Raw genomic sequence first — 25454 nt, forward strand, 5'->3', positions numbered from 1 at the left:
AATTCTCAGAGTACTCAATCTGGCTGTCTCAATTCTCGCTTATCAGACTCAGTCACTCAGCACTATACGGTACCTGCGCTCACTGCTGGTATGTCAGACTCCGGAGGGGCAGATCCTGCCCAAGCGCTAATAATAAGTCAATCTGGCATGTTGTGGCATGCAGCCCGATCCATATATAAGCCATAAGGCATACTTCGGCGTGCAGACCGATCCACAAATCTCACTCACAACACGGCTCTCAGGCCCCAACTCAGTCATCAATCTCTCCAGTCTCTCGGGCTCAGAAATCGCATGCCAATTAGCCCAAATAATGTTATATAACACAATAATAAATAGTAATAAAGACTGAGATATAATATGCAAATGATGGATGTGATTGAGATCAAAATTCCCATCTAACCAAATAATTCAATAGCAGAAATGACCACAGTGGGTCTCAACAAGATAAGCATATAGCCTAACATGATTTCCAACATGAATCTACAGCTCAATTACTCTAACGCATACAGATCACATGAATGGCTACAAGTTTTGATGACTACACAGTACCATGGAATCGACCGGATCACAATTTCTACGGTGCACTCCCACACGCCTATCACCTCAATACCAACTACATAACACGTAATTCAGGGATTCATACCCTCAGAACCAAGTTTAGAAGTATTACTTATCTCAAATCGTGCAAATCTCTACTCCAATAAGCCCTTGCCTCGCGAATCGGCCTCTAAATATCTTAAATCTAGTCACAAACAACTCGATACAATCAGCACAAGCTATAGGAATCAATTTCATATGATAAAGCTAAGTTCATAATCAAAAGTCAAAAAGTCAACTCAAAAAGTCAACCCTGGGCTCACGTCTCGGAATTCGATAAAAATTATAAAATACGAATATTCATTCAACCATGAGTCCAACCATACCAAAATTACTCAAATCAGACACCAAATCACCACTCAAATCCTCAATTCTTACTCTCCAATCTCTAGTCCAAAACTCCCAAATATTCCACCTTAAAAACACATAAACTAGGTGGGAAATTCAATGGGTAATCAATATTATTGAATAGAAATTATCAAAAAAGGCTTACCTCAAGAATTCTCGTGAAACCCCTCTCAAACTTTGCCTCCAACCGAGCGTGCAAAGTCCAAAAACGGTAAAAATCTTGGAACCTTTCAATTTAAACACTGCCCAGGTATTTTCGCACATGCGAAGCCTGGGCTCGCACCTGCTCTCCCGCTTTTAGGGAGAAAACCTCGCTTCTGCAAATCCCACTAAACAGCCAACCTCGCGCACCTGCGGGATCGCATCTGCGAACCATCCCTCATTTCTGCCACTCCAAAGCCCCCTGCCCAATTCCGCTTCTGCGACCTCCTTTCCGCAGGTGCGGCTCCGCTTCTGTGGATTACCTCCTCGCACCTACGACCACTACCCAACTCTTCCCAGACCGCACCTGCAACCAATCCTTCGTAGGTGCAATGGCACCAGACATCAGTAACCCAGAAATTCTCCTAAGTCCAAATTTCAATTCGATTCCCATCTGAATCATCCTGTCCAAACATACCAACACATCCCAAAACACGATATGAACTTAGTCGAGGCCTCAAATCACATCAAACAATGTCAAAAATACGAATCGCACCCCATTTCAAGCCTAATGAAACTAATGAATTTCAACTTCTATAATCGATGCTGAAACCTATCAAATCAACTCTGATTGACCTCAATTTTTGTACACAAGTCATAAATGACAACTCCGATTGACCTCAAGTTTTTCCAACTTTTGTTATTTCAAGCCAAAATCATCTACGGACCTCCAAATCAATATCCGAACATACTCCTAAGTCAAAAATTACCATACAGAGCTATCAGAATTATCAAAACTTCATTCCGGAGCCATTTACACATAAGTCAATATTCGATCAACTCTTTCAACTTAGGCTTCCAACCTTGGGACTAAGTGTACCAATTCATTCCAAAATATACCGAGAACCAAACCAACCACCTCGGCGAGTCACATAATAACAATTAAGCATAGAATAAGTAGTAAATGGGAGAATGGGACTATAACACTCAAAACGACCGGTCGGGTCGTTACATGAGTACAACAATTGTTTAATGTATCATGAAAATTAACTATATTGTATGTATGCATATAGCTTTAATAAAATCTATGAGGAATAAACAAATACATCAAGAAACCAAGTAGCACAAAAATTACAATCCAAGTATAATTCATCAGTTCAAGTATTGAAATACAAAATCTTTAACACATCGACAACCAGAGATGGGAGGAATTAAATTAGAACATCAACTAATTCTTACGTGGGGCATTTCTACAAGTACACTAGTTATGTCCACCATGCCCACATAACTACACGAATTTTGACTCTTCTTTTGAAGCAATTCACTTAATAGCTTATCGCTCTTCTTCTTTGGCCTTCCAGGAGGTCTCTTCCATTTGGGTGGTAAGACTACTTCCTCTGATATATGTGATGGTATCTTCCATTCATTTCGGTCAGGGAAAGGATACACGGGCACCTAGTATGTCATTACAACAGTCTTTGGTTTGTAATAGTCCAAGTAATAATCGTCCGGCATTAGAAACTTGTTCTTCAAGACAGCCCAAGCATGTGGGCATGGTAGCTCATCCACCGGAACCTCCCACAACTACGAATTTTCTTTTGGATGCAAACGACGTAATACCTTCCTTCATCAAGCACTATGTTCAAGTGTTCAGTCGATGGTATAGCCTACATAACATGGAGTAAATTCACTTTTGGACATTGTATAAAGCATGTATATATCCATGAATACAGGCAGTATGTACGGTATGCATGAATACAGACATCATATATATATATATATATATATATATATATATATATATATATATATATATATATATATATATATATATATAGGCAATAATATTGGTTGTATTCATGTATGCATCCAGACTAATTACAGCATATATTCATATAACTAATGAAACTTACAGTCATATATGTAAACAGCTCCCCATTTAATGTTAGAATCTCATGATATTTGTTCCTAAGCGTTGTGAACGTATGTGAAGTATCTTTTCGATTGCTGCAATTCCAACATCCAAATATCTTCCTAACTTCTAGGAAATCATAGATTGGCAACTCTCTTGCTGATACAAGGGCCGAATTAATTGACTCATCAATATTTGATGCCATAGTCCATCTTCGGTTAACAGGTGCATACAACCTAGCCCACTTTTCGTATCCATCTAATTCCAAGTAATCTTTCACCCGAATATCCACCTTCTCCACCTTTTCAATTATCAAATTCATCATGGGTGTATGTTTTTGCCATTGAAAAGTATAGCTCACTCAACTTCTCATGACTCTTTTTGAATTTCTTGTATATGTTATTCCAGAGATGCAATATATAAGCAAAATGCGGTACGGTAGGATACACTCTAACAACTTTGATGATGCTTTCATTCCTATCAGAAACAATGCACATGTTTTCCCGTTCTCTATAAGCTTTATTGAACTGCTCAAAGAACCACAACCAAGCAGCAGCAATCTCTGAATCAACTATGCCATATGATAGTGGCAAGATATGTCCTGTAAATACAATTGCATACAAATACAAAATATCAGTACTGATGTAATGAATACTTAGAAGAGCAATTTGTATGTTAGTGTATCATGTATGTATTATTTTTGTAGTAAATTGACTTACCTGCACTATCCAACGTGCTAGCCAAAATGAAGGTCCTTGTGTATGCTGATTTGAGGTGGCTGCCATTTACAACGACGATGGGTCTACAATAATCGAATCCCTTTTATAAATACATACAAAGATATATACAAATAAATGGACTCTTTTCAAGCGATTTTTTCATTTTGATATGTGAACCAGGATAAGTTGTATCCAAGGTATATACCCCGGTAATTTATTGTATGAATCAGCTGGTTCCTTCCTCAAGATATTTACTGCCTTTTCTCTAGCGCGCCAGGCCAATATGTAACTAACATCGACACCAAAGTCCAATTTCATATCATCAAATATCCTTCGGCATGTATTTCCTCTTATGATTAGTAAATGTGGATCTAATCATGCCCCAATAAACCTACTTGTTGCTTGATGTTATTCATATACCTTATTCTTCAATGGACATGTATTCTCATCATGGAACTCCTTCACTTTGAACATTTGGGATTTGTTAATACTTGAAGCCTTAAATTTTCATTCATAATTCTCATAAACACATAACAAGGTATAGCTGTAAATACAATTTTAATATATATACAATCAGTTATGTATACAAAACAACATAGAATTAGTTATGTAATAGCAGTCAAACCTGATAGCATTTGAATATTGTATATACAGTTCATAGCAGGAAAGTAATGAATACAGTATATAAATCAGGGCATTATGAATACATGAATACAGATGGGGCATTATGAATACATATGGGGCATTATGAATACAGCTGATATAGTATTTACTTTTCCAACCACTGACATACAATCAGTTATGTATACACAACAACAAACAATCAGTTATGAATACACAAACATACAATGAAATACAGTATATATTGTGTAGTTCTAATATGTAATAGCAGTCAAACCTGATAGTATTTGACCTATCAACCCGGAATTAAAATCTTGTAGCAATTGCATATTGCTCCATCACTGCCTTCAATGTTGCCTTATCCTTGTATACTTGTACAGCCATCGCCTCTTTTTGATTAATATTTGAAATAATCAAATCCCTTTCCGGTTCGAAAACCTCAATTGGTTCACCTGAGCTTAACGATGTCAAAGCAAGTACATTACCTGTATCAACTGTATGCACACCATCTATGGAGTCAAGTTGTATTAGGTCACTTTGAATTACACTTCCTCCTTCTGCAATTTCTTTATTCATTATAGTTATACACAATGGATACATCCCGAATTCCCTGTTCTCCTTTTTCAACTGACATACACCCTGAAATCCATGTCATTGTGTATTTCCATAGGCATATAATTTTCTTCCACTTTGTATTCGATTTTAATTGACTTCGAACTCAAGTCTATATCAAGTTGCTTCGTAATTGAAGCAACTAAATCACTGTACGAAGCATACTCCTTTATCACTATCCCCTCTATTGAATAATCAACATAGCAATTTTCATTGTTCCACTTACGAGAATGACGGATTAACATTGTTAAGCTTGCCATCACGTAAATTCAATTACTAATTCTTCTGTGAATACTTGTATCAATGCCGGAAAGAAATCAATCCTATCAAGGTCGGTCAAATCATTCCTTGAACACACTCAAAATAATAAATCACTGTCTCGCTGAAGCTCTGCAGATTGTGTTTTGTTTACGTTGAATACAATGCTCTGTTTTTTGTTAAACGTCTGAAAAAATCTTCTAATCATGGCATGATAATGAGGCGTATTTGAATTGAGTGTGTTGAGATCGTTTAGGAGTGATACACGATAATTGATTACTCTTTCCGTTATTAAACAGTTGTACTCCCCATTTATTAGGCGAATTCCCTTGCTGTATTTATGAATACAGTAGCGCGAATACATCGAATACAGCCGGATAACAACAAAATATTAGCTATGGAAAATAAATACGTATATTGTAGCTATAGAAAATTAATAGCACTTAACTATAGTAATTTTTGAAAATTCCTCTTTTAGTTTTAAGTCGTGTCTTTTGGCCGAAATCCCTCCCTTTATATCAAACGTAGCTTATTTCATTTCTTTATTGAAAGCCAAGAGAATAGGATTACAAAACTATCATATGAAAGCATGCCATGAATTTCATAATCGACTAGTTATAAGAAACATTTAAATAGTAGGGTCTGTCGCACAAACAACATATGAATAGTTTAAGAGTCGTAAACACTTTTATAGCGTCCAAGGCTTAGCCCTTTAGAAATTTCAACATTTTAATGTAAACCATAGAGCAAATCATACAAGTTTGTCACGCACGTGCATGTAATCTCATTTAGCTCCTTACATGTAATCTCCCTCATTCCATTATTTTTTCAATTTTTCGTTCACATAGACAACTTAAATTGATTGTAAAATGAGTGTCATTATTCTTTCCAAGATTATCATGTGGAATTGTCTCAGCATTTGTGGATTTTATTTCTATGAACTCTAATGTATGTAAGTGTCAGAGAGTTGAAAATGTGAACCTGACCAACTATTGAATTTTTTAATGGAAGGACAGAAGAGCCCCCACTTTCAATGAGATTATGAGGACATTCTAGAAAAATAGAAAATGGAGAAGGTACTAACGTACTACCTGAAGGTAGTATATCTAAAACACAAAAGGGCAGCCCGATGGAATAAGCTCCCGCTATGCGCGGGGTCCGGTGAGAGGCCGGAACCACAAGGATCTATTATACGTATTCTTACCCTGCATTTCTACAAGTAGCTATTTCCCAAGGATCTATTATACGCATCTTTACCCTGCATTTCTACAAGTGGCTGTTTCCACGACTTGAACTCGTGACCTCCAAGTCACATGGCAATAACTTTACCAGTTACGCCAAGACTCCCCTTCAATATATCTAAAACACAACCTAATATATATCTAATGTTTAGTGACAAGGTAATATTAATAACACTTGGAACAAAAATAAGAGCAAAGTTTAGGTATGTGAAAGAACATTCAAGATAGTCTCGTCAATGATCTTTTAAACAAAATAAATTCATCAATGATCAGTCTCGTCAATGATCATTTCTACCAAGAACATCAAGAATTAGTCATCAATGTTCAGTTGTCCCTTCAGGGACATCCGATTAAATAAAAAACTAAAATGTTCAGTTTCGTCTCCCGAAATAGTAATGCACACATTTCTCCCCCTTCCCCTCTCCAAATTCCCACTCCTGGCCGACTGTTATAAGTGATCTGTATGACAAATGTATCTGTGTGTAATATTTTAAAATTGATAGTGCAACGGGATTTTGGTTCACCATTGTCCGTGAAGAAGGATAACTGAATGCCTACCTTCAATCATTAATAAGCCATCAAAGTAAATTAAAGATTTCCACAAGATCCAATTATATATCAGCGGAGACAGTACCACATTACAATCTTTAACATGTTGGCAAGCCAATTAATTTTACAGATAGGTGAAGTAACAGAAATACAAACCGCCTCAACAGTTAATACCAATAATTATCAGAAATAAGCCTCTAAAATAGAAAAGAAACTATAATTTTTTTTTATAATTACACGTACATTTGTTACTTGGCAACATGACAACTGTTCACCTAAGCACTGACTATTTGCCTATCTGCACTAGTAAATAATTTACAATAGCTGAAGCTGGGGAAAAGTTTAAGGCATCCAACACTTCGATCTTGTGTCACCCTGTAAGGGTAGGGTATACCCTAAGATGATGGATACTCTAAGGCGCAACAGATTTCGTGCAGCTTAATATGTCGGCTTGTTACCTTATCTTAAAAGATACACTACAGAGAACATAACTCTGCATAATGCTCCGCTACATATATGTTTCCAACCAATGGGCAATCACTAAGATTTTTCCGCCTGATTTTCCACTCAAGGTATGGCTCCAACTTCTTGTAGGAGCTGTGATCTTCCATCAAAAGTCGAGCATCGCACACGCATTACCTTCCAAAATGGAGGAACAGCCAAAATTTGCTAGCCTTTGCTTGGGTGCTCGTCAATGTCCATGAATTCACCAGTAACCCTGCAAAATAGAGAAGCACACAGCGTCAAATCACAACATTTCACACTTCAAGAAGTTGCTATTCTGAACAGATTCTCTTTCATGAGTTTTCATTCGATGTGAGGGGCAATGAGGAGCTGAGTTTCCAGAATGTTACAGCATAAGGCACCAAGTTCCAAAGATAAGCAAAGGTTGCTTTTATTTGGCAAAAAAAGGTGTTGATTTACACCAATTCCAGCACTCTCAAAAAAACATCCTTCATTTTGTAGTAAAATCAGCAAAAGGAAAATATTTCGCAGAAGTAAATTAGCTATTAGATCACATTAAAAATATAAAGAGATCCGGTTTCATTCTGAGTCCTTAGTACATGGTATGTTGCAAGAAGAAATAATAACATAGACTCCTAATAATGTGTAGGAGTTGGCATTAAAAACCCAAGTACCTGTCATATGACAAGAAGGCATCACCAATTGTTCCACTAACTTTATTCCGCACCTTTCTTACACAGACCTAGAGTTACGTAAATGAACTTTTAGCGATATTCAATATCTAAGGTAAACAAATAATGATCTTAACTAAGCAAATCAAACCTGCACTTGATCCACAGGACCAGCCGAAGAGTCTCTGTTACGGTGAATAACAATACCATTGTCACATTTGTTTATGAAGTGTGCACTTCCGCTAATATCGTACAGATTTGGAGGACCTCCTACCCAATGATGCAACTGGCAAAACATGTTTGATGGTCATTGATATTATTGAATTTTAAAGAAAGGCAGCAAATCAGCAGTAACACAACAATTTAAGTCAACCAACCTGTCTCGGATGTGCAACAAACCAAACATGACAGGAATGGTGTTGCGCAAACCGTTTGATCTTTGTCAGCATCTGGCTGACATACTCTGTTTCAGTCCTGAGAAGGAAATGAAAGGGCTATAACCCAACTCCACAGCAAGGAAAGAGAACATGTTACTATAGATGTAAATTGAGAGGTAATGAAGATGGACCATTGCTACTACAATTTTAATGTTTTAAGCACCAAAAGGACTCATATTGATGTCAAGAGTGATACATAGTATGGAGATGAAACAATAGGTAAGAGAGCCACCTAAGCTTATTATCGTAATAAAGAGTTGGACAAAAACAAGTGGATGGTTCACCAAGCTCAGTATAGGGTGACATATTGTAAAAGGGCTATGACCAAGAATCTTGGACTTTTCAAAATTTCAGCTTTAGTTGACAAGGGTAATCTATACTTCTATTTTTTTTTAATAAATGTAAGATTTATTGATGTAAGACAGCAAAAGCTGGAGAGAGTACATCCAAAAAAGGCTATGTGCATCACAGAGAATGTAATGAACAGATAAAATCCAGCATAGCATCTGGCTCTAACAAATTTGCCGCTACCATGTTGCACCAAAAACTAAGCAAGAATATACAATTGTCTTTAAGCTTGAGAACCGATTCATTCTTGTCTTCAAAAATTCTAGCGTTTCTCCAGTTCCAAATAATCCAGCAAATGATGGCAGGAATGGTGTTCCAAATAGCAATGAGAGGTTTTGGGATTCCTTTCCTACGCAAAGCAAACAGGAATTCCAAAAAGGGTTGAGGCATGCACCATTTGATACCTAGGATGTTGAAAACCAGATTCCAGAGATGACGGGAAACTTTGCAATGAAGGAAGAAGTGATGAACATCTTCCTCATTTTCTTTGCAGAGGATGCATCGGTTACACAACTGGAAGCCACTCTTCTGCAAGTTGTCTAAGGTGAGACAGTTTCCGTTTGCCACTATCCAAGTGAAATATTTCACTTTATATGGGGGCCTTGTTCCTCCAAATTGTTTTCCAAGGCCAGACGATGGGAGAAGCTGAAGAGCTAGAGAAAGAACAGTAGCAGCTATTTACAGCGACGACACCTTTGGAATGCAAGTTCCATTTTAAGTGATCCGGGTTAGAGCCAAAGGGTGGGAGATCATAGAGAAGTTGAAGCATCATTGTATAACTACCAATTTCCCAATCATTAAAGTTCCTTCTGAAAGGGATGCACCAGGCTAGATTTTGCCTGAGATAGCATCAGGAAGAGTGGCGCAAGTGTAGAGGGTTGGGAAATCGAATTACAAAGGGGTATGGCCCAACCAAGACTCTTGCCAAAACCTGATCTTTCTTCCATTTCCTACCTGTAATGTAGCATGTTCCCTAAAAGAGTCCCACAAAGATGTCATATTCTTCCATAAACTTAGGCCAGCAGGAGGTGAGGGTGTTTTAGTTGACCAAGGACTAGCCAGACCATACTTGACACTGACCAGGTTCCTCCAAAGGGCATGTACTTCTGTATTAAACCTCCATAACCATTTGCACAACAGACTTTTGTTATGTGCCCTCAAATTTTTTTTACTCCAAGACCTCCTGCTTGCTTGCGAAGTGTAACAGTTTCCCACTTAACAAGGTTGAAGGATTTTTTTTCTCCTTGTTTCCTTGCCAAAGAAAATCCCTTTGAAGCTTATCAAGCTTTTTAGAAATAGAACATGGCAGAGGAAATAGGGGTAATCTATACTGCTATTTGGTGGAGATGAGTGCTCGAGGTCCAAAAATTAGGAGTTCCCTCTTGAGAGGACGACTTCGAACAGGTAAAACCAACATACATTTTTTTTTAAAACCAACCAACATACACGGTAGGAAAATTGGTGCTTGAGATACAAGGAATTCAAAATTCCTATAGACAGCAGGACAAATCTATCGAACAAATTTGAAAAGCGAGAATTCTATATATTACTGTATCCAACAGTTGCAAGTGCCAAGGGGTCAGTTGATAGCCAAGTGCAGAACAAGGTCAGGCCCAGGGTATTGTAAATCATTCTCTATTTGGTTATGAAATGAAGCCACGGGATTGGATTAGCCAATCGAATGTGGAGGTTGGAATTGTCACCCAATCCAACTGGACAAGGGGGTTTCTTTCATACCCCCCCCCCCTTCCTTACCTCTCTACTACTGCCACCTCCTATAACATTTCCTGTGTAATTCTTGTTCAAATTCTTTTTGCTCTTTTTTCTTCATTTATGCAGAGATAACTTTTGATTATTGATTTTATAACTCCACACCCAACTATTGACGACATTTAGATTTTGAATATTATTCTTAAATTTTTGGGACATAAAAGATTCATGTCCAACTCTAATCTTGCCCTTACATTCATGAATCAAAATCAGGATACAAGAGAGTGGTCCAAATCCCAGTCCATCAGGCCTTCACTAGCAATCCCTTCGATTTAGTTCACTCATCCCCTTTGATTCAGTAACTGCCATAAATCAAAGTCTATAAATTATAAGAAAAGCCCCCAACTTTGGTAATAGGTATTGAGAAAGAAACTGGGAAAATAGGTTTTCCATGAATTGCACAGCTTGATTGTTCCCTCAAGGCATTGGGATTTAAATAGTGTGCGCAAGAACACTACATTTCTCCTAATCACAAAGTTACAGTGAATAGACCTTTCTGGATCTAACGAGAATCTGCCATTTACACTCTCAATAATATGAGAGGAAAGATTCCCTTCTTCCACTTGCAGCCATGTGATTCTCTCCTGCATTTCAAAATTCAAAGAAACCATTATCTGATTTTTGAAGCGCAGCAAGACAAGGATCCATGAACTTCTTAGAATTTCACCTTTCCTTCTTGGAACTCTGTTAGACAAGACCCTTCAGCAGAATGAAGGACTAATTAAAGATTGCTTCTAAATGCAGCATCAGATGGAAGCACTATGAGAAAAAGAATAATAGTAGCAAAAGAATATAGCAGAGGGAAAATGCAGAGAGAAGGTAGAAATTCACCCAATGCATCTTAAAGTTGAGCTACACATTTTGTTGTCCTGATATTATCATGAGATTAAAAGTTAATATGCATTCACCAACTATGAGAAATGCATAAAAGGTTACTCACTGGCTTGAAGGACGTTGATGATCAAGCTCATTGTATGGATCAATTACGAGTCCATTCACCCCATGTCTTAAAACTGCAGCTTTTGCAAGTGACAGAACCCAGTCAATATTCGGTAGGCAATCATTCTCACACCTGTTCAATTATCCTACTTCTTTTGTTAGTGAAGGAAAAAGAGATTCAACAAATAAAAAAGAAAAAGAGCTCAAGAACTAAAAGCTTTTTCAGAATATACCTAACACAATGTGATTAAATAAAAACATATCTATGAAGATTTCTGGAAGTTGAACAATATTGACGTAATAGTATTGACATACAGCGAGCTGATTGTATATTTGTATTAGCAAGAAACCAGCACATAGCTTAATTAAGGAATAGCCACAGCTAGTAAATCTTTTTAAAAGGTAAAAGTCATGCAATTTGCTATGGCAAGCTGATTGTATTAGCAAGAAACCAGAACATAGCTTAATTAAGGAATCACCACAGCCAGTAAATCATTTTAACAGATAAAAAGTCATACAATATACTACGGCAAATAAAGGAGAACCTTGCATGCAAAGACAAAAGATGAGAATGTGTATTATAGGGAACAAGAGGTTGCTTGTGTCCTACACATTACAAATGAGGAACCCAGCACTGCCTTACAGATACACACAGCTATGAAAGATAATCTTCAAGCGTCTCATTTCTACAATGATATGATTTTTTTTTGAATTGATAACGTTAGTATATATTAATAAAGTCAGTACATAGGTTGTACTGGGAATCATATTTACAAGTAAATGCTAGCTGGATGTGCTAGTGTGCAGTCCTAGCAAGATCCTAGTATGTCTAGGATTGACAGTGTATCTTCTGTGTAAATCTGTTTACACCAAAAACAAAAAAGAAGAATACAATTGAATTTGATCTTCTGCACTGAGTTGCTTCTGTCTTCAAAACATCTAGCATTCCTTTCTTTCCAAACTGTCCACCAGATGCATGCTGAAACAGTCCTCTATCTCTGTTAGTTGCTTCAGCTCCAGCTTCTTCCCAACTAAAAAGAACTTCTTTAATCCTGCAGGGCATTGTCCATGAAATACCCCCTTAGACTAATAAAAAATTTCCATAGTTGGTCTGTTATCTTGCAGTGTATAAATAGATGGCTAACTGTCTCCGCATTTTCCCCACATAGAAAGCATTTTGAACACAAAGAGATTCCTCTCTTTATGAGATTATCCTGGGTTAAGACAGCCTCCTTTGCTAGTAGCCAAGTGAAACAAGTTACCTTATAGGGAATCTTGGTTCTCCATATATGCTTCCATGGCCAATCATTTATCTGTAGATCACTTTGAATCAAAATCTTATATGCTGCCTTCACCTGATAGACCCCTCTATTGTGCCCCTGCCACCAAAGTGAGTCCACCCCTTCCTGTATTCCTTTGAATGCTTCCAGCTTGCTGTAGAGGTCGGTTAATCTTGCTATCTCCCAATCATATAACAGTCTTCTAAGGGTGAGTTCCCATCCTTGAGAAGTCCACATTTCAGCTACTGTCTTCTGTTGGTTTTGTGCCAAACCAAACATATCAGGGTAAAGTTTCTTTAGGCATCTATGTCCCAACCAGTTATCATTCCAGAATGATGTTTTCCTTCCATTATTCACTCTAATGAAAGTGTGATTCTTCATTGTAGGCCAAAGTGCCCAGATGGATTTCCACACACCAACTCCATATGATGTGCTGACTTTCTTTGACACCCAGTTATTTTCCTCACCATACTTAGCTTTGATCACTTTGCTCCATAAGTTTTGGGATTCTTGAGAATATCTCCATAGCCATTTCATTTTGAGAGCCTTGCTTTGATTCTTCAAGTTTCTGATTCCCAGACCACCTTGCCTTTTCGCCACTGTGAGGGATTTCCATTTGACCAAATGGAAGACCTTTTTTTCCTTATTCCCCTGCCAAAGGAATGATCTTCTGAGTTTGTCTAATCTCTGTATAACTCCGGCTGGAATTGGGAACAAAGACATCATGTAAGTTGGAAGTGAGTCTAATACTGAGTTGATTAAGACTAGCCTTCCCCTAATTGATAGATATTGTGCTTTCCACCTTGACAGCTTCTTCTCGCATTTTTCAATAACTGAGTTCCAAATCTCTTTGGATTTAGATCTTGCACCCAACGGCATCCCAAGGTATATAGTAGGTAGAGACCCTACTTCTCCTCCCAGTACAAATGTCAGTTGCTCCATATTATAAACTTCATTAATGGGATAAATATGGCTCTTTCTCCAGTTGATGTGGAGTCCTGAGATTCCCTCAAACAGAACCAAGATAATCCTCAGAAACCTCAGTTGCTCCTCTTCAGCATCACAAAAGACTAGAGTATCATCAGCATATTGGAGATGTGTGATCTCTAGACTGTTTGATCCATTCCTGTCAACCTCAAAACCTTTAACCCATAAATTGACTTTAGCTGCCTTAATCATGTTGTTCAGGCCTTCCATGGCTATAATGAAAAGGAAGGGAGATAAGGGATCACCTTATCTTAGACATAAGCAGGAAAGAAGCCTTCAGGAGATCCATTTATGAGAATGGAGAATCTGACAGTAGAGATACAGAATTTCATCCAATTGACCCATTTCTGTCCAAAACCCCTTTGTTCTAACATTTTCAGCAGAAATCTCCAGTTGACATGATCATAAGCCTTCTCAATATCTAGTTTACATAGAATTCCTGATTTTTTCTGTTTGATTCTTGAGTCCACAGCTTCATTAGCAATCAACACTGCATCCATTATTTGTCTTCCTTTGATAAAAGCCATTTGTTGAGCATCTACTAGTTTGCCTACCACTCTCTTAAGTCTTTCAGTCAAGACTTTTGAGAGCAGCTTGTAGAAACTCCCTATCAGACTGATTGGCCTGAAATCTCTCAATTCTTTGGCCCCCGTCTTCTTTGGAATCAGAGCTATGTATGTTGCATTGAAGCTTTTCTCAAACATCTCCTGGGAATGAAAGTTTTTGAAAGCCTCCATGATGTCCTGCTTCAAAATATCCTAGTACTTAATGAAAAAGCCCATTGTGTATCCATCAGGACCTGGGGCCTTATCACTTGCACACATCTTCAGGCAGCTCAGGACCTCTTGCTCTTCAAATTTGCTTTGTAGAGACTCCTTCTCTAATTCTGAAATTATGGGACAATTGTCGAAATTGGCTGCAGGTCTCCACTCTTCAGGTTCTGTGTATAACTTCTTGTAGAATTCAATGATCTCATTCTTTATTCTGTTTGGCTCCTCCACTATTTCATCTTGAATCACTAGTTGGTCAATATTGTTGCATCTCTTGTGTGCATTGGCAGTGCGATGGAAAAACTTTGTATTTCTATCCCCTTCTTTGAGCCCTTGATTTCTGTCTCCATGCACTTTCTTCATTCTTGAGGTGATCCTCAAATTCCATGAGGATAGCTACCTTCCTCACTGATTCCTCCTCTGTCAGAGCTCTTGATTGTTGTGTTGCATCAAAACCTGTCAATTGACTCAGCAGTTTTGATTTTTGCATTCCCAGATTTCCCTTACAACTTCTGCTCCATTCTTTTAACTTACCTTTGAGAGCTTTTAGTTTGCAAGCTAAAATATAGTCTGGTCTTCCTGAAAATTCAAAAGAAGACCACCAATTCCTGATTCTGTCATCAAAACCTTCGGAATTCAGCCATCAATTTTCAAACTTAAAGTATGATTTATCTTGCTCCCAAGCACCACAACGTAGGGCCACAGGGGTATGGTCAGAAATCAGCCTTTGTTGGATAGTTTGCTTGATATTTCTGAAGCTATCATCTCATTCTTCTGAAATTAGAAATCTGTCAATTCTAGAAGCAGTGGTATGATTATCCCCTTTGAACCAAGTGTAGGAGCCTCCCTCGAGTTGAAGATCTATCAACTCCATGCCTTCTATAAAATTTGAGAATTCCACCATCTCACTGGACATCCTCGAGCAGTCCCGTTTTTCAGAGGGGTACCTTGTGACATTAAAGTCACCACAAACTGCCCAAGGGCTTTTTCCATCAGGCCCCTCACTGCACCAATTTCCCTCCATACTGTTCTTCTTTCTATGCTGCAATTAGGAGCATATACCCCGGTTATATGACATTGGAAGTTCTGTAAAAGAGCCTCGAACTTGCATGTCAAAGTATATGCACCAATCTGTAACATCTCCCCTTTCCATACTCTGCAGTCCCATAGTAACAAAATTCCCCCTCTCGTGCCACTAGCTTCTAAACATGCATACCTCACCCATCTCCCACCCCAAATTTGACTGACAATTTCCTTGATTTCCCCCTCCAATTTATTGTCTGCCTTCCAATTGAGTACTTGACTCTTTATGATCTCCCTTTTCTTCTTGTCATTTAATCCCCTTACATTACATGTTATTAAATTGATCTTCATATTGCAATAATAGACAGATCTTTTCCCTTATTTCTTTTCCCATCACTCTTAAATTTGACATCAAAAGAGGCCAAACCTTTTAGTTCCAGTGAGCCTTTGAACCTTTGTTCTTCACCTCCACCTCTGTCTCCAATCTTCTGACTTGTCTACAGCTGTCAATTTGCATGAGTAACTCCAGTGCTTCTTCTTCATGGCCTTGAAAATCTACTCCGAACATTTTTCCCAATTTAATCATATTCTGATATACCCACAGTGTCGCATCCATCTCTTTTTCCATTACTGAATTGTAGTGTTGTACTGAGAGAGGAGTAACCTCCTCCACCTCCCAATTTTGATCAGAATTGAGGTGACATAACTGTTGTTGGTGCTCCAATCTGGTATCAACTTGATCTTCCCCCATTTTCATGCATATAGTATCCTCCCCTGCCTTCTGTCCCGATTTTCTTGTCTCTGCTACACATTCTGGCTGGTCGCAATTCATGTGTGGTATTGCATGTGCCATAATTTCGAGGTTTGCAGTGGGAATTGGATCCCCTGCGTTGGTTTCTTGAATTTTCGAGCAAGAGGCGCTGCCCAGTTCCTCAATAAAAGACGTCATTCTTTTTTCTTCAGTGGGCTCATGTAAAAGGTCATTAAAAATGACCTGGGCTGCAGAATCAGGCCCATTTAATTTCAACTCAGTATTTGGATCATTAAGGCCCAGACCAATTGTATTAAAACTTGGACCTTGCATGTGTTGCACACGTGCCTTTCCCTTATTTTTAATTTGCAATACAGTACACCCCATGTTCTCGACCATCATGTCTACAGCTGTTTGACTGCCTTTATCCATTAGTTGCTTATAGGGTTCCTTTGTCCACTGGTCTCTTGTGAGTTTCGTTTCATTATCTTCTCCGACGTTGTCTAGGTTTTCCGACGACTTAAGTTCAAATCTTGCCTGTTTTTCAGCCCATATTGGAATGAAAAATCTGATCCCTTCTCTTTCAATCACGATCTCATTAGGTATCTTTCTGCCATCACCAGCAATTTGAACTCTAGCCCACTTGAGATGGTTTTTGAGATCAGTTTCTTCTTCAGTAGCTATCCATCCCCCCAGAGATCTCCTATTTCTTTGAAGATCTTTTGTGACCACAGATGTAGGGGAATCCCCATGGCTCTAATCCAGCAGTTTTTCACAATTTGAGAGTTTGGTATGCAGCCAACAGTGTAGTTCCACCATTCCAGATGAAACTTGAACTTTTTCCATCTCCATTCTCCTTGAAGAATCTGCTCAGCCGTGTATCTATTCGGAAATTCGAATAGAAACATGTTACCAGTCATCTCATACATGTTGACCCCAAAGGCTTTGTTCCATGAAGCAGTAGCCCATCGCCGTATGTCTGCTAATGAGGGTCTCTCAGTGATTTCCTTCCCAAAGTACCCAATAATGCATCTTTTCAGTAAACCAATGTCCTCAATTCCGGGTGGTTCCAAAATAGAGATATCTCCTTTTTTTGTACTGACATCTGCCTCTCGGAGAGTATTGGATTGCCATTTAATCTCCTTAACTGCTTTGACATAAGGGTAGTTATCCACCGTGTTTCTGGGTGGTACTGTGACATTCAGCTTGGGGGCATAATAAATGAATCTTTCTATCTTAAATGCTATGTCTTTCCAGCCTGCATTCGAGGCCAACTCTGGGATAATAATGACTGATCTTCCTTCTCCCTTTAATGACAAAATACTCATATACCTTCCATGGGCATTGAATTTCCTAGAACAGAAATATTCTGTCAGTTGGTCCTTATTTTTCCATCTCTTTACTTAATTCTTGTGATCTTTCGATGCTTCCATTGTCTTTCTGCCCATGGATGAGCGTCTCATCATATTGCGACTTCTCTCCACCCATTCAAACCATATGTCTTTGTTGGAATTCCATCTGGTGATATCGAAAGATTTGACGCCGGCATTGAAGTATATCTTGTTTTCTCCCATATTAGTGCTAACTTCTGCTTAGGTTATGTGAAAAAAGGAGGTTTGGTAGTAATCACAGTGGGTGAATACTGATTTAGAAGAAAGAAATGTTAGATTCCGTCGGAATCTGATGTTTAATGGCCGGAAAAAGAAAGAGACATCGGAATTTGGTGAAACCGAAACAGGAAGGCTCGGAAAATCCTCGAGAGGAGGCTGTCTGAAGAAAAAAGTTTGAAAAGTCGCCGGAAAAAGCCACACGCGCCGGCGCGTGGCTGAGATCTCGCCGGAAAAGCACGCGAGTTGTCCGCGCGTGAGGGCGCATGAGGGCTCGTTTGCCGGTTAACTTCACTGGGGTTTGGACGCGGGAAGCTTGGCTCTTGGTGGGGTGGTGTAGTCTTAGGAAGAGAAGGGAGAGAAGAGTCTCGGGAAGCGTGCCTGGGAGCATCCTCCTTCTCTAAGTAGAAGAAAGACTTTTTACAAGTGCATCCTCTTGAAATCTTCACTCAACAATGATATGATTAAAAAGCATAAATACTCAGTGCACTTGATTTATTTCTCTGCAAAATTGTTGGAGAAGCGATAAAGGCTGGTGTAGTCAGTCTAATTACAAAACTTGTTTTCAAAAGCATAAAGTGAAAGCAAATGACAAGATTATGGGACTTTAAGCATGAAATGAAGCACACGCGCTTCTTCAAAGTAAGCGCACTCGCTTCTTTGAAATAAAGGGGACAATAAAAATACGACATTTACCTAACATGTGCAAATTTAGTATCAAGTGCAATTAATATTACTAGTTACAGTATTCATTTATAATAATGACATCATCAATCCCAGTAGCTAAAATTAAATATCAATTAAATGTAACTTCAACAAGCCCACCAGAAAATATCAATGGAAAAATTGATTTTCAGTTTCTTTTTACTTAATTAGCCATTAAAAGAAAAAATTAAAAAAAATTAATGTGCAACACTCGATTTCATATTTAATTGTTTAGTACTACAATTGTAATTAGTTTCAACTATAAGAGTCAGTTTTTTTCCATTATTCAGCCTCTATGACAAAAATTGGAAAATAGAAAATCACATAAAGAACCAGTGCTTTTAAAGGTTCGTTTGAAGCGCGCTTAAGCGTTGAAACTCAGTTGAAGCCATGTTGTGCCCTTCGCCTTGCTTAAGTGGCGCTTTGTGTAGGCGCAAACGTGCTAAGGCATGCGGCTTATCACCAGTGGCAAAGCCAGAAATTTCCCCAAGGGTGTTCAAACTTGAAAGAAGTGAAAAAAAATCCCCGACAAGGGGTGGGCGTTAAATATATGTTATATACCTCCAAAATATTTTACCTATATACGCAGTGTAATTTTTCGACGGAGGGTGGGCTCTATCTTTAAGAAAGCACTACTAAACAACAAATATAGTTAGTAAACAGACAGTTTAATTGCTAAAAATGCGTTATTAAAAAACTTTTAGTAATTATGAATGATAAATTAAATTTTAGTACTATTAGAAAGCTAGCTCCACAAAATTATAAATTGCTAAAAAGAAGCTAGAATGAAATGTTTAGTGATTATGAATAAAAACTTAAATTTTAATATAGGAAAGTTACCTCAAAAAAACATAAATTATATATTTTCATCTAAATAAAAAATTTAAAATAGTTTTAAACTTGATTGACATGATTGTTACTTCAATTCTTTGTCCAAATTGTTGTTTTTTGTATTTGCGGTGATTTTTCCTCGTCACGCATATTATTTTTTCTTCATTAGTGCCTTTCTTTGCTAAAGCTTATGCTTCTGCACTTAAAGCTCCAAATAGACTTCGGCACATTTCTTGCTTTTCGCTTTTATCTACTCCGTAAAAAATAGACAAGAAAAGTTAACAAGGGAATCATTGAGACATTTAGAAAAGCAGAAGAGAAGTCCAGTACCAACAAGATGATGACTTGCACACCATAACAACAAGAAAGTCTCTAAATTCTAACTAGGTTGAACAGAGACGACGAAAAAAAGATTACTGAAGCACGGCCATAGTTTCCTCTTTCTCTCTTTTCTTTTTCCAGTTTCAAAGTTAGACGCATAGAAGCAACCCTTTCCCGCTTGAGTCACTTAAGGCCTCACTATTTGAAATGCGCTCTTCTTCAAAATTGCATCACCTCAACCATTAAAAGCAATAATCCCTCCTTCACAGCATTTCGTTGCTTGATCACCATAAAGAAAGATGGATTTTAGGTCTAACTCAACCCTAACGCTAGCTAATGAGATGAGGATTATCCAAGATAACATTTCATGCACTCAACCAATGTGGCCTCTAACATACCCCTCGCATGCCAGGGTTGGACATATATTGCCTAGGGTTGGAAACACATTGCGTGGACAACATAAGATGGAGCCCTAACATTAGGTAAACCAAGAAATAAGGATGGGTCTGACTCTTCTACCATGTAAAGAAAATGCACTTTGGGCCTATCGCGACCCGAACCGCTAGCTTATGAGATGAGGATTGCCTAAATTATCATATAAGGAGACAAACAGCTCATTCTCTCAATTGATGTGGACATTCTAACAAAAAATAAAACTGATTGATAGTATCTCGAATATTACCTATTCAAAACTTTATTTAAGTAAAGATTCCAAAAAACAAAACCAAACTGATTGACATCCTTAATTTGGATCCACAATCAGTCGATCCGGAACTTATCATCAAAACAAACTTTGAAACATGGAGAGTAAGCTTGCAGATCAGATGTCAGTTCCAAATAGAACTAAGTTAGAATCATAAGGCAAGAAGTCAAGATTCATAACTGCCACTATCACCTTATGAGGAAAAAAGTATCACTGAGCCATTGCTTTCCCTCTTCAAACTCCTGAGCACTCATCCGTTGAACAGATTCCCCATATCTGCATAGCCAATGATCAAAAGGTTACCATACAAATTCACAAAGAACAAAAGATAAATGAATGCACACCAAAAATGCATAAGATGAGTAAGAGAGTCCTTCTGTGCATCAGAAAGTTAGGTTCTTCTTAACCGGGAAAAAAAACTAGAAAGAGAAGAACAAAAATTTTATAATAAGCTACGGTAGCAGGATATGACAATCCCCATCATGGACCAACACAGCATAGAAGTTATAGCAGGTTGATATACTAGAAAAATTAAAACCAAAAAAAAAAGGCTGTCTGTGGCCGTGCATACTGCAAGCTAGTCTTACCAACTACGCTTGCCAAGAATGAAGGCTTGAAACATACGACACGCATTTGCAAGAACGGGAAGCAATCTGTTTGACACCTAAATACTTCTCAAACACAAACATGTGTGCACCTCTCGGCAAATATAAATTACAAAATGAAGTTCTACTAAATTAGTCCTGCCCACAGCCCATATAGAGAATGCTTGTAATAGGGTCACAACCATATAATAAGCCAACATAATGGGACAAGTAAACAGTGATAATGATGAAGTTATATGCACAAATATTTTCATCCATAATTTATACAAGTAACCCAATCACACAGTGGATAGTAGCTTTTGCCCATTGTAATGCTCAAAAAGTTTGTAATGGTGGTATTATTTTCTACAGTGAACTTATCCCCTCTTTTCTGGGATAGGTTCTAGCATTTAAGAATTCTACCACGCGCTTACCCATATAATAGCCACTGATATTGCCACTCTTGCGTCTCTTGAGGGGCCTTGGTATAGTGCACTCAACTGAGAGTCAATGGAGGCTTTTTGCAGAAGAATCCAATCAGAAACAAGTTGTTCTAACAGTAACACTTTGAAGTATAACTTTTAGTTTGCGTAGTTTGAATTAATGTGTTTCTTTCTCTTAAAATATTTAACTTGCTACCAAATATAACATTTCTATCGGGACAAATCAATGTAGTAATCATTTCAAACCCTATATCCAGCTGATGTTATATGGGGTAAATCCAGTTTCATGAATGTTTTCTCATTGTGAAAAACTAATAATTAACTATCTATCTGCTTTTTTGCAAGAAATGGTGAACTCGTCAGTACTGCACCAAGATGGTAATACGATTAATTAATTAAGAAGTCACAAAATCCATTACGGATTCCAAAAGACTGCCCAGCTAGCTAGCTATCAAACATATAGAGAAATCCATTTAACACGACGAATTTTTTTATAAGGCAAATAATTTTATTAATAACGGAAACACCTCCCGTATACAAGTATTATACCAAGTAGTAGAAAATCTACTAACATAATATGATTCTCTAAGAACGACACCCAATGTTCTGTACAAAAAAGGAATGTCATGGATGCACCACAAATGAACTAGAAATGAGAGGTTATTTCTCAAATATACATAGTCCATTTTACACGAAGAATACAAAAGCAACAACAGACTCTTGACCGCCGTCGTTGTCGAACTCTCCTTCCCCCAAAAGTCCCCTTATTTCTTTCCCTTCTAATAAATTGTAGAATTGTATGAACATCTCATTTAAAAGCTTAAGCTGTTAGAGAAAGCACACTTTTATTTACTTAATTAGTTATATCTTCAACATGTCCCTTCACGTGGAGGGGCCTGATTCTTTTTCATGGATCAAGCAAGTGAAAATTCTTTTTGATTATGGGTGGCAGTAAAACTCAAATTCGAGACATTTGCTTGCTCCAATACCATATTTAATTGTGCGACCATCTCATCTAAAAGTTTATATTGTTAGAGAAAGCACATTTTTATTTACAATATAAACACTTCCTTCTATCTTATTTAACCACATAATAACCAAAAGATATAAAATAAGATAGTCCTACACATCTTCTTCTTGCTTCCTCCATTTTATTTATCCACATACTTTCCATTGTTTCTACCATAGAGTTTGGTAGCACCCAGTGATAAGGAATTGTAGTTGCAAGATTCAATGAAGAAGCCACTCGTAGATGCGTCTTCTTACTCGCATGATTCCTAATAAACTCATTATATTTTGCCTCAGTTAAAGAGAAAATTGAACTGCTTGGATTACCTGAGGAATCAATCTAAGCAAACATGATCATGATCGATCTTACGATAATAATTGCACTTAGGTAAGCACTACCTTCATTCCCAACAACCTTGAATGCTAGGGCAAAAGAACTTGCTTTGGCGATGAGATCGTTGTGTGCCAACGTGGTGCAAGTGGCAGTGCAGTAGGTTCGTAGCAAAATGTAGTAAACAAGAGAACAGGTAATCTACTATAGGGACAGTAGACTAGCCAAAATTTAGTAATGCATCAGAATCAAAATAAGACAAAAGCTTAACAAGTATAAGAACTAAAAAATATTTTGATGTTGCTCCGGTTGTTTCTCAATGTTGTATCTCAATACTATCCACAACAAGGCATCAACTCATCAAATTCCTACATAACTAACTTGTCCAAGAAGAGTAGATATGTCCAATTTCTGCTTTTTTAAGGTTAATCATTCGAGAACCAAATTATAAGAGCTAGAAATACTATTCGCCAAGGTACGACAATTATTCCAAGCCAAATAACGATTTTGGAATAAAAGAAACAAATGCATCAACTTAGGATCTATTAATTTGCACAGATATTATGATAAGAAATGGACCTTGGGCCTAACTTAATCTCAAAAGCTAGCTCATGAGGTGAGGATTGTCCAAGACCATATAAGGAGACCAAATACGGCATTTGTAGCTGATGTGGGAAACTCAACATCCACAATAGGCTACCACTTAAAGATCAGTCTACTTAACCGATTTTCTCATCAATATCCTTAGCTTGTTGCTCAGTTAGGTGACCTTGCACGTCTTGTCCTTTGAATCATAAATAAACAATAGAAGACAAAGGTTTTAAGTGTTTCTCCTATAAGAATACAGTTGTCATTTGTCAAACAGCTTCTTATCAAAAAAACCAATTGTCAAACAGCTCCTAAACATACACAGCACTCTCACTTCTTGGTCTATTCAAGATTTATATAGAATTGGTCTATTAAACATGCATATGCATCTCTCTTTTTTTTGAGAAGTTAAGAGATCTGATTGTAAAAAGATAGTCCTTCGCATAAAGACTGTGCTAAGGAGTAAAAACAGTGTTACAAGACCCAAAAAGTGGGGGGAAAATTTTTGTAACAGCTACAAGGAACCAATGAGATCTACTAGAGATTCTAAATCTTGTACAAGGGATTCTTTGCACCAAAAGTAGATTAAAATATACATCTTGATAGTTTGTTCAGAGTTAAGCCAAATCTTCAAAGCATCTTGAGTTTCTTTCCCTCCAAATTGTCCGTCAAATACATGCCGGGACAATGTTCCACCACCTCCTATGTACCATACCTGCAACTATGTCATGCCAATAGACCACCAACTCATCAGTTTTCCTGGGCATTGTCCAAACTAGGCCTTCCATGCTCATGAACAGCTGCCATAGCCTACTTGTTACCTGGCAATGGATGAAAAGATGGCTAAGAGTTTCAATTCATTGCCATACAAAAAACATTTTGAGCATAAAGACAATCCTTGTTTCATCAGGTTGTCATTCATCAGAACAGCTTGTTTCACCACCAACCAGCAGAATACAGTCACCTTGAATGGTATTTTCATCTTCCATAAGTGTTTCCAATGCCAGAGGCCATAGTGTTGACCACTTCTATTTAGGGTCCCATATGCTTATTTTACCAAGAAAATCCCATCATTGTTACTGTTCCAAGCTAGCATGTCCTCTTATTCATCAGTTTCCCTGAAATTGTGTAGCAACCTGAAGAAATCAGTAATTATAATCACCTCTAAATCATTTAAGAATCTTCTAAAGGTGAGATTCCAGCCCTGCCCTGTTGACTCCAGATTTCAGCTAAAGTTGCTAAGGTTGTTGAACTAAGCTAAAAATATCAGGAAAGGCTTCTTTGAGAGGACCATTCCCAATCCAATCATCATTCTAAAGGAATTCATTCCATTTCCAACTTTAATGTTGATGTTACTTGCAAAATCTTGCCAAAGGGTTCTTATTGATTTCCATACACTCGCACCATAAGAACTGGTAACAGAACTTGTACACCATTGCCCTTATGTCCCATATTTGTCATTTATGTCCCATATTTGTCATTTATAACCCTTCTCCGTAGATCTTGATCTTCCGGAGGAAAATCTCCATAACCATTTCATCAATACTCTTGTTATGCTTTCTCAGATTCCTAATTCCCAATCCCCCTTCTTTCTTGCTGCATGTAAGAGTATTCCATTTGACTAGATCATAACTTCTGTTCTCCTTATTTCCTTGCCAAATAAACTTCCTCCTCAATGCATCAATTCTCTTCTCAATTTTCACAGGCATGGGAAAAAGAGACATCATATGTTTAGGGAGTGCATCTAAAACACTGTTGACCAGGACAAACCTTCCCCTAGAGATAAATAATTGTTATTCCAACTGGACAGTTTCTTCTCACACCTCTCTATTATCCCGTTCCCTATCTGATGGGACTTGTTTTTAGCCCCTTAGGGTAACCCCAAGTATATAGT

The 25454-nt window shown here is 37.8% G+C and overlaps 1 protein-coding gene across 6 annotated transcripts in view; it reads right to left on the minus strand.

Annotated features, from left to right (window-relative positions):
* Positions 1-7092: 7092 nt before the first annotated feature.
* Positions 7093-25454, minus strand: part of LOC104089091 (twinkle homolog protein, chloroplastic/mitochondrial) — a 40548-nt gene continuing 22186 nt past the window's right edge. Inside the window, exons 16-22 of one of the 6 annotated variants that reach the window (XM_070196275.1) lie at positions 20799-20882; positions 11630-11761; positions 11182-11388; positions 8512-8608; positions 8286-8420; positions 8138-8205; positions 7093-7716 (exon numbers count right to left, since the gene is read on the minus strand). In XM_070196275.1, coding sequence (XP_070052376.1) covers positions 7668-7716; positions 8138-8205; positions 8286-8420; positions 8512-8608; positions 11182-11388; positions 11630-11761; positions 20799-20882 — 772 coding nt within the window. In that variant the 3' untranslated portion in view covers positions 7093-7667. Of the gene's footprint in view, positions 7717-8137; positions 8206-8285; positions 8421-8511; positions 8609-8654; positions 10992-11181; positions 11389-11629; positions 11762-20798; positions 20883-25454 lie in introns of those variants that run through there. The other 5 variants (XM_070196276.1, XM_070196277.1, XM_070196279.1 and 2 more) reach the window with 5 other exon arrangements.

Source organism: Nicotiana tomentosiformis, chromosome 2 (assembly GCF_000390325.3).
Source record: "Nicotiana tomentosiformis chromosome 2, ASM39032v3, whole genome shotgun sequence".
NCBI lineage: Eukaryota > Viridiplantae > Streptophyta > Magnoliopsida > Solanales > Solanaceae > Nicotiana > Nicotiana tomentosiformis.